The 10311-nt window shown below is 50.1% G+C and overlaps 1 protein-coding gene and 1 non-coding gene across 4 annotated transcripts in view; both read left to right on the forward strand.

The window, feature by feature from the left end:
• COQ4 (coenzyme Q4) overlaps positions 1-2919 on the forward strand; it is a 10964-nt gene extending 8045 nt beyond the window's left edge. For 2 of the 3 annotated variants that reach the window (XM_040225262.1, XM_040225260.1), the window contains 3 exons: positions 1064-1193; positions 1792-1885; positions 2391-2919. In XM_040225262.1, the coding sequence (XP_040081196.1) occupies positions 1064-1193; positions 1792-1885; positions 2391-2562 (396 nt within the window). In that variant the 3' untranslated portion in view covers positions 2563-2919. The remainder of the gene's footprint in view (positions 1-1063; positions 1194-1791; positions 1886-2390) is intronic. The other variant, XM_040225261.1, reaches the window with a different exon arrangement.
• Positions 2920-9412: 6493 nt separating this feature from the next.
• Positions 9413-9485, forward strand: TRNAG-CCC. Its single transcript has one exon. It is a non-coding gene; the product is annotated as a tRNA-Gly (tRNA).
• Positions 9486-10311: the final 826 nt, after the last annotated feature.

The following is a 10311-nucleotide window of genomic DNA, read 5'->3' on the forward strand; positions in this document are numbered from 1 at the left end:
TATTGAGATTTCACATTATTCTTGTCATGCCGAGTTTTGGAGCTCCAGTGTATATTTCACACAGGCAGCACATCTCAGTTGGCACTTGTCACATTCAAGCCTTGGTGGCTGCCATGATTGGCTGCTGTACCCGATAGTGCTGGTGTGAACGAGAAACATTAACAATCACGGGCACCAAACATCACAACACAGTCGTGTCAGATGCCACAAAAAAGTACCGGGTGCTACAAGAGACCATAATGTGGACCTGATCTGTCTGAAGGTCAGGGGCAGTCTCCTGCAGAAGGGACACTTAAGCCAGGTTGTGAAGGACAGGTAGGAACTGTCAAGGTGAAAGAGCACCCTAGGCTGGGAGCAGCTCATCTGAAGAAGTGGGGGCCTTGGGTGCTTCTTTTCTCCTCCCCCCTCATTTTATTTCCAGTTGTGGTTCCAAAAAAAAACACACCATAAGATTTACTATCTTAGTCCTCTCTAAATGGGCATTTCAGTAGTGTGTTAAATATAGTCACATTGTTGTGAAACCAATCAGGGGAGCTTTTTCATCTTGTAAAAACTGAAACTCTGTATCAGAAAACACCTCCTGCTTAGCTCTCCCCGCCAGGGGTTTCTGAGATTCCAGCAGGGGCTGTACATCCTGTGGGAGTTGGGGTAGGCCAAGGGGGCGCCCCCTATATTCCCTGCCTGCAGACTCCCCTGTCAGCAGCTGCAGACAGACCTAAAGTCCTGAGAGTTCTGGTGGGGTGTGAATTTGGTGGCGTGGTTGAGAATCGAGGGGAGGCTGGGAAATTGGACCCCGGGAACCAAGAAGAAGGGGTCTAGAGAGGGCTCATGGTTGTCAGGGGGCTTCCCTAGCGGCTCAGACAGTAAAGAATCTGCCTGCAATGCAGGAGACCCGGGTTCAATCCCTAGATCTGAAAGATTCCCCTGGAGAAGGAAATGGCAACCCACTCCAGTTATTCTTGGCCTGGAAAATCCCATGGATGGAGAAGCCTTGCAGGCTACAGGCCATGGGGTCACAAAGAGTCTGGACACGACTGAGCGATTTCACTCTCATGATCATCAGAAGGTCTCCCCAGACACCCGCGCACCCACCCGCTTCGTGGACGACGAGGAGCTGGCATACGTGATCCAGCGGTATCGGGAGATCCATGACATGCTCCACACCCTGCTGGGCATGCCCACCAACATCCTGGGTGAGTGCTGGCCAGCAGGCAGCCCCTGGATGCTTCCAGAGTGGGCGTGGGGCAGAGCATACCCAGTGAGGGGCCTGGGTGGAGCCGGGCCCTCCATTCAGCCTGTCTCCTGGTCTATCTGCAGGGCCAGGTCAGGGCACACCTGTTTCAGCCGCTCACCAGTTAGCTGACCCAGTGCCTCATTTTTCACTTTACCTGAACATCGTGGTGTATCTGGGCCACACGTCCCCATCCTCCACCCCCAGTGCCTCTGACAGCTCCTACACTGACGTGGCAGCATCCAGACACCTGGGCTCCCCACACTCTGAAACCCTCAGTGGTTCCCGGAGGCCTGAACTCCTCAGCCTGGCTTTTGGAGTCCCATACCCTGACCCAAAGCTTCCTTTCCAGCCCTTACCTCCTCCTGCTCTTTCTTGGACCCTCTTCCCCCCACGCCAAGCCAAGTGCCCCAAGGCCCAGCACAGGCCGGGACTGGGCACTGCTGACCCCCGGTAGAGATCGGAGTGGAGCAGATGCCTCACCCTCTCCTGAGCATCAAGGGCCTCTCCTCCCCTGGCCCATCCTCACTTCTCACTCACTTCCCCACCCTGCCTGCCAGGGGAGATCGTGGTGAAATGGTTTGAGGCTGTCCAGACCGGCCTGCCCATGTGCATCCTGAGTGCACTCTTCGGACCGATCCAACTCAGCGCCCAGTAAGTTCTCAAGGGCTGAGGGGTTGGGGGAAGGTGCAGGGCTCCAGGAAATGGGAAGAGCCCACAGCCTTTCTGAGCAGCCCCAGTGGATCTCAGGAAGCCAGGATGGGAAGGCTGGAGCGTGAACCTGGCCTGGCGCAGGGGCTCCAGGATGAGGCTTCGTGAAGCTTGGACGCTTCATAGAACTTGAGGGTTTCTTGGGCCAGGCCCCTGTATCGAGTGAGAATAGCTGGGTCAGGAAACCTGGGGCCGGGGGTGGACGGTGCGGGTTCCTGGGGATGCAGTCTGGCATTAGTTTCTGGAGGTAGGGGAGCCCTCGACTTAAAGCTGGGCTTTGGCGTGTTCAAAATGTGTGGCTTTGAGCACAGGGCTTTACCTCTCTGAGCTTCTGCTTCCTTGTCTGCGCGGATTAACTGAGGACACGTGCGTCAGCTCAGAGCAGGTGGCGTGCCCGGCACTCAGGACCCCAAGTCCCCTGTCTTCTCTCTCCTCTGCGGCCCCACAGGAGCCTGCAATTGCTGATCTCAGAGCTGATCCCATGGGCAGTTGAGAATGGCCGCAGAGCCCCGTGTGTCCTCAACGTGTACTACGAGCGGCGCTGGGAACAGCCCCTGCAGGCTCTGCGGCAGGAGCTGGGCATCACGGAGCCGCCCCTGCGTGTGGAGGGCCTGGTGTAGACCCGGAGCGCCTGAGGCCCCACCCCACCCCACCCCCCACTTCCCCCAGCGGTGGAGCACATCTGTGCCAGCACCCAGGTTCCTCCTCTCTGAACTCTGACCCTTGGACGTCGCTCATCATGATTTATCAGAGGGAGCAGCCAGTGGAGCTCCTGGGGGAGCCAGAAGTGAACCCCGAGTGCTCAGGGATTGCTCAGGTCCACAACCCATGTGCCCGACCCCTCCCTGCCTGTCAGCGTTCTCTGGGTGCCAGCCTGGGGGACTCTTCACAGGGGGAATGGCTGCCCTTGATTCCCAAGGCCGGAGGAAGAGGGAGGCGGGTCTCTGCTGTCTGAATAAAGGCTCCCGTCGGGTCCCGAGTCTGCTTCTCCTGTCTCTGCCCGGTGCTGCCCATGACCCTGGCAGGCTTGGACCTTCAAGCGCTGAGGGCAGACACTCCTCCAGCCAGAGCTTCTGCTGCTTTTCCCTGCTCCTCTGGGATTCGAATTCCCCACTCCTCCTCCGCCTTCTAGCAGAGGGACTTAGGGCCAATCCCTTCCACTCTGTGGACCTGTTGTATCATCAGTAGAAGGGATTGAAGTGGCCCCCACCTCCCAGGGTTGCTCTGGGGGTTCATGAGGTGATGCCCAGAGAAGGGGCCCAAGCAGGAGCTGTTCTGTTCTTGCTGTGTTCGCAGTGGGAGGAGGCAGCTGTGAGACTGCAGGCTCCCTTTGGAGTAGCAGCCAGGCATTTTCCTCGAGTCAGAGCTAGGAAGTGTGGACAGGCAGGGTGAAGAGCGTTGTCAGAACTGTAGGCAGCCCTGTCTTGGGATTTATAGCCAGAAGGACTCCCAGCCTTTAGAAGTTTTGGAGGCCAGCTCCTCGTTGTGTGGGTAGGGCGATGGAAGGCCCAGACGTAAGTAAGGAGGTGTCCGGAGAGAGCAGAACACAGGCCACACAGCCTGGCTGGTTCTGTGCCGCAGCCTCCCTGTGGATAAGGGCTGCGGTTTCTGGCCGTACCTCAGGTGCATTACCACATCGACACCTCCAACCACGCAAGAACAGAGGTGGTACCATCACCTGTATTTCATTGAGGCAGTAGGAGCGGAGATAGGGCTGGAGTCAGGGACTGTCCGAAGACCTGGCTGGCACGGCCACTGCAGTGCCTCAGCCTTCCTCACGCTCATCATGTACCCAGTCCAGCGCTCCCAGAGGTGGAGGGAGGGTGTGGGAGGCTGGATGCCTATGCTGAAACCATGGCCTTTTCAAGAGGGAAGCCTCGTCCTAAGCGCTTTGAATTTCTGCAGAAAGAGGAGCAGGTCAGGGCAAGCTCCCTGTATCTCATCCATCTTCACAGTACAGGCCACCTTTCCAGACCTGCCAGCTGCTTCCCCGGGCCGCGAGCACCTCCAACCTGAGGTCTGGAAAAGTTGACAGTTGTGGGGGAATAAACTGTGGAAAATTCTGAAAGAGATGGGAATACCAGACCACCTGACCTGCCTCTTGAGAAATCTGTATGCAGGTCAGGAAGCAACAGTTAGAACTGGACATGGAACAATAGACTGGTTCCAAATAGGAAAAGGAGTACGTCAAGGCTGTATATTGTCACCCTGATTATTTAACTTATATGCAGAGTACATCATGAGAAACGCTGGACTGGAAGAAACACAAGCTCCAATCAAGATTGCCAGGAGAAATATCAATAACCTCAGATATGCAGATGACACCACCCTTATGGCAGAAAGTGAAGAGAAACTAAAAAGCCGCTTGATGAAAGCAAAGAGAGTGAAAAAGTTGGCTTAAAGCTCAACATTCAGAAAACGAAGATCATGGCATCTGGTCCCATCACTTCATGGCAAATAGATAGGGAAACAGTGTCAGACTTTATTTTTGGGGGGCTCCAAAATCACTGCAGATGGTGACTGCAGCCATGAAATTAAAAGACGCTTACTCCTTGGAAGAAAAGTTATGACCAACCTAGATAGTATATTCAAAAGCAGAGACATTACTTTGCCGACTAAGGTCCATCTAGTCAAGGCTATGGTTTTTCCTGTGGTCATGTATGGTTGTGAGAGTTGGACTGTGAAAAAAGCTGAGCCCCAAAGAATTGATGCTTTTGAACTGTGGTGTTGGAGAAGACTCTTGAGAGTCCCTTGGACTGCAAGGATATCCAGCCAGTCCATTCTGAAGATCAACCCTGGGATTTCTTTGGAAGGAATGATGCTAAAGCTGAAGCTCCAGTACTTTGGCCACCTCATGCAAAGAGCTGACTCATTGGAAAAGACTCTGATGCTGGGAGGGATTGGGGGCAGGAGGAGAAGGGGACGACAGAGGATGAGATGGCTGGATGGCATCACGGACTCGATGGACGTGAGTCTGAGTGAACTCCGGGAGTTGGTGATGGACAGGGAGGCCTGGCATGCTGCGATTCATGGGGTCGCAAAGAGTCGGACACAACTAAGCGACTGAACTGAACTGAACTGAACTGTGGGGGAAGGGCAGACCCTCAGATGGTCTCTGCCCAGCCAGTGAGGTCACCTGCTCTGGCCACTCGGTGCCTGGTGACCTTCAAGAGATGGGCCCCCAGGCACCAGGGTGAGCTGGCGAGGGGGCCTGGTCTCCAGCTCATGGCGGGAAAAAGATGACAGTGGCAACAGCTACAACTTACTGAGCTCTTACCACAGCCCTGGAGGTCCAGAATCTTCCTGCCTTCGTCTGAATAAACCACGGTGGTTTTCTTCCTATCTCTGGGGACACCACGTCCTAGGTCATAACGTGGTCAGCTCCTTGTCATTCACACCTGTACTCAAATGTCACCTCCAAGGGGGCTTCCCAGACCACCCTGTCTGAAGCTGTCTCTTGGCCCTCATCCCCTCTCATCAAGGATTTTCTTTATGGTGCTCACCACACCCTGGGATGACTTCGTTTGTTAGGGCAGTGACCTTTCTCTTCACTGTTGGGAACCACTGCCTGGCTGGCAGTTGGGGCTTGCTGCTTCATGGTTGAAATAATGGTGCTGAGCACCCTGCCCTCATTCAGTCCCCACGACAATCGCATTTTGCAGTGAGGGTTTCAGGTCTGGGGAGTATCCTAAGGTCACACACAACAGACTTTCCATGATTATGAGTGTTTTATTTTTCTGAGAGATTTGAGGGTTTTCTGGTGAGGTTTATTTGTATGTTTTTATTAGTAACCAATGTGAAAAATGTTCTCAGTTGCCTATAATGTAAAATAATGGAAACTTCTTAGAAGTATAATCAGTGTTATCTTTTTGAGCAGCAGTTTGGCAGTAACTATCAAAATTTTGAGTGTGTAAAGCTTTTGAAATGATATAACTTGCCAATGGGGTTTTACCTCTTGTTGTTCAGTCGCTAAATTTTGTCCAACACTTTGGGACTCCATGGACTGCAGCACGCCAGGCTTCCCTGTCCTTCACTGTCTCCCAGAGTTTGCTCAAATTCATGTCTATTGAGTCAGTGATGCTATCTAACCATTTCATCCTCCGCTCCCCCCTTCTCCTTTTGCCATTAGTCTTTCCCAGCATCAGGGTCTTTTTCTAATGAGTCAGCTCTTTGTATCAGGTGGCCAAAGTACTGGAGCTTCAGCTTTAGCACCAGTCCTTCCAATGAGTATTCAGGGTTGATATCCCTTAGGATTGACTGGTTTGATCTCCTTGCTGTCCAAGGGACTCTCAACAGTCTTTGCCAGTACCATAATTCAAAAGCATCTGCTCTTTGGTGTTCAGCCTTCTTTATGGTCCAACTCTCACATCCATACATGACTACCGGAAAAACCATAGTTTTGACTATAAAGACTTCTGTTGGCAAAGTGTTGTTGAGTTTTAAGCCACGTTTTTCACTCACCTCTTTCACCTTCATCAAGAGACTCTTCAGTTCCTCTTCTCTTTCTGCCATAAGGGTGGTGTCATCTGCATATTTGAGGTTGTTTATATTTTTCCTGGCAATCTTGATTCCAGCTTGTGATTCATCCAGCCTGGCATTTTGAATGATGTACTCTGCATATAAGTTAAATAAACAGGAGGACAATATACAGCCTTGTACTCCTTTCCCAATTTTGAACCAGACTATTGTTCCATGTAAGGTTCTAACTGCTGATTCTTGACCAGAATACAGGTTTATCAAGAGACATGTAAGGTAGTCTGGTATTCTAATCTCTTTAAGAATTTTCCACAGTTTGCTGTGATCCACACAGTCAAAGGCTTTGGCATAGTCAATAAGGCAGAAATAGATGTTTTTCTGGAACTCTTTTGCTTTTTTGATGATCCAGTGGATGTTGGCAATTTGATCCCTGGTTCCTCTGCCTTTTCTAAAACCAGCTTGAACATCTGGAAGTTCACGGTTCACATATTGCTGAAGCCTGGCTTGGAGAATTTTGAGCATTACTTTACTAGCATATGAGATGAGTGCAATTGTGCAGTAGTTTGAGCATTCTTTGGCATTGCCTTTCTTTGGGATTGGAATGAAAACTGACCTTTTCCAGTCCTGTGGCCACTGTTGAGTTTTCCAAATTTGCTGGCATATTGAGTGCAGCACTTTCACAGGATCATCTTTTAGGATTTGAAATAGCTCAACTGGAATTCCATCACCTCCACTAGCTTTGTTCGTAGTGATGCTTTCTAAGGCCTACTTGACTTCACATTTCAGGATGTCTGGCTCTAGGTGAGTGATCACACCATCGTGATTATCTTGGTCATGAAGATATTTTTTGTACAGTTCTGTGTATTCTTGCCACCTCTTCTTAATATCTTCTGCTTCTGTTAGGTCCATACCATTTCTGTCCTTTATCGAGGCCATCTTTGCATGAAATGTTCCCTTGGTAGCTCTAATTTTCTTGAAGAGATCTCTAATCTTTCCCATTCTGTTGTCTTCCTCTATTTCTTTGCATTGATCTCCTTGCTATTCTTTGGAACTCTGCATTCAGATGCTTATATCTTTCCTTTTCTCCTTTGCTTTTCACTTCTCTTTTTTTCACAGCTATTTGTAAGGCCTCCCCAGACAGCCATTTTGCTTTTTGCATCTCTTTTCCATGGGGATGGTCTTGATCCTTGTCTCCTGTACAATGTCACGAACCTCCGTCCATAGTTCATCAGGCACTCTACCTATCAGATATAGGCCCTTAAATCTATTTCTCACTTCCACTGTATAATCATAAGGGATTTGATTTAGGTCATACCTGAATGGTCTCGTGGTTTTCCCTACTTTCTACAATTTAAGTCTGAATTTGGCAATAAAGAGTTTATAATCTGAGCCACAATCAGCTCCCAGTCTTGTTTTTGTTGACTGTATAGAGCTTCTCCATCTTTGGCTGCAAAGAATATAATCAATCTGATTTTGGTGTTGACCATCTGGTGATGTCCATGTGTAGAGTCTTCTCTTGTGTTGTTGGAAGAGGGTGTTTGCTATGACCAGGGCATTTTCTTGGCAAAACTCTATTAGTCTTTGCCCTGCTTCATTCCGCATTCCAAGGCCAAATTTGCCTGTTACTCCAGGTGTTTCTTGACTTCCTACTTTTGCATTCCAGTCCCCTATAATGAAAAGGACATCTTTTTTGCATGTTAGTTCTAAAAGTCTTGTAGGCCTTCATAGAACTGTTCAACTTCAGCTTCTTCAGCGTTACTGGTTGGGGCATAGACTTGGATTACTCTGATATTGAATGGTTTGCCTTGGAAACAAACAGAGATCATTCTGTCGTTTTTGAGATTGCATCCAAGTACTGCATTTTGGACTCTTTTGTTGACCATGATGGCTGCTCTATTTCTTCTAAGGGATTCCTGCCCGCAGTAGTAGATATAATGGTCATCTGAGTTAAATTCACCCATTCCTGTCCATTTCAGTTCGCTGATTCCTAGAATGTCGATGTTCACTCTTGTCACCTCCTGTTTGACCACTTCCAATTTGCCTTGATTCATGGACCTAACATTCCAGGTTCCTATGCAATATTGTTCTTTACATCATTGGACCTTGCTTCTGTCACCAGTCACATCCACAGCTGGGTATTGTTTTTGCTTTGGCTCCGTCCCTTCATTCTTTCTGGAGTTATTTCTCCACTGATCTCCAGTAGCATATTGGGTACCTATCAACCTGGGGAGTTCCTCTTTCAGTATCCTATCATTTTGCCTTTTCATACTGTTCATGGGGTTCTCAAGACAAGAATACTGAAGTGGTTTGCCATTCCCTTCTCCAGTAGACCACATTCTGTCAGACCTCTCCACCATGACCTGCCCGTCTTGGGTGGCCCCACACGGCATAGCTTAGTTTCAGTGAGTTAGACAAGGCTATGGTCTATGTGATCAGATTGACTAGTTTTTTGTGAGTGTGGTTTCAGTGTGTCTGCCCTCTGATGCTCTCTCGCAACTTACTTGGGTTTCTCTTACCTTGGACGAGGAGTATCTCCTCACGGCAGCCCCTCCTGACCCTGAACATGGAGTAGCTCCTCTAGGCCCTCCTGCACCCACGCAGCCACCGCTCCTTGGACATGGGGTTGCTCCTCTCAGCCACCGCTCCTGACCTCGGACTCCAGCCCCGAGGGGAGGTTTAATTCCTTCACGTGAGTTCTGATGTCCCTGACCTCGGACTCCAGCCCCGAGGGGAGGTTTAATTCCTTCACGTGAGTTCTGATGTCCCTGACCTCGGACTCCAGCCCCGAGGGGAGGTTTAATTCCTTCACGTGAGTTCTGATGTCCATCTCTGTTAAGTCTGGAGATTTAAGTGCTGATGTTAGTTCCCCAACACAGGGCAGATGGGGGGGAGGGGGTCACGTCAGTGAAAAGGAGCCCGCTGTGAGATCAGCCTCAGTTCAGCAGGTCTTACAAACCACAGCATCCAGCTTGCCCTTAAGAATCCCCCAGAACATCCCTGGTGGTCCATTGGCTAAGACTCTGTGCTCCCAATGCAGGGGACCTGGGTTCGATCCCCAGTCAGGGAACGAGATCCCACATGCTGCAACTAAGCAATCGCACGCCACAACTAAAGATCCTCTGTGTTGCCACTAAGTCCTGGCACAGCCTAAATAGATAAATAAATATTAAAAAAATAAAAACCTTCAGTGGCTCTTCACTGTCCCAGTATAACCACCTCAGCCTAGCACACCAGGGTTTTTCCAGTTACTTTTCCTACTACGTGGCCCTCTTCTCCTCATATAGCCTGGTGTTCAGTCCCACTAGTCTTCAATCATGTCATCAAGGCCTTCTAAGTGTTTGCCGAATGCCAGCGTTAGGTAGTTAGAATAGGAAAAAGGAGTCCAGAATGACGGTGGCTAAAAGACAAGAAAGGGAAAAGCCCACGAAAATTGAACAAAGGAAGGTCTGAGGACCAGGGTGAGGACCTCAGGTAGAATAAACAGCACTTCTGGCTAGCCCAATTTACATAGGGCAGGCCCAGGGAGAGGAAAAAACATATAAAAAGAGGAGCCAAAGGGCCAAGGGTCTCTTTTCCGCACGCTTTCTCTCTCTCTTCTCCTCGGGTCTTTTGGGTCAGCATGCCCTCATGCCTCAAGGATATATTTTCATTTTCTAAATAAAACTGCATGTAACACTGTCCGAGAGCCGTGACGCGCCAAGGGCTTTAATGTCCGTTGCTTCAAATTTTTGTTGTGACAAGACAGAACCGAGGAAATTACACTCCCCTAACACCAGGGCTCCCTAGTCACTGAGACAGCCACACCCCAGCCTCGTGGAATTGAGCAGCGGTGGCAGCTGAGGGCCTTGGACATGCCAGGCCTGTGCTGAGAGTTTGGCATGCGTCATCTCACT

This window comes from Oryx dammah, unplaced genomic scaffold, assembly GCF_014754425.2.
Source record: "Oryx dammah isolate SB20612 unplaced genomic scaffold, SCBI_Odam_1.1 HiC_scaffold_25, whole genome shotgun sequence".
NCBI classification, from domain to species: Eukaryota; Metazoa; Chordata; class Mammalia; order Artiodactyla; family Bovidae; genus Oryx; species Oryx dammah.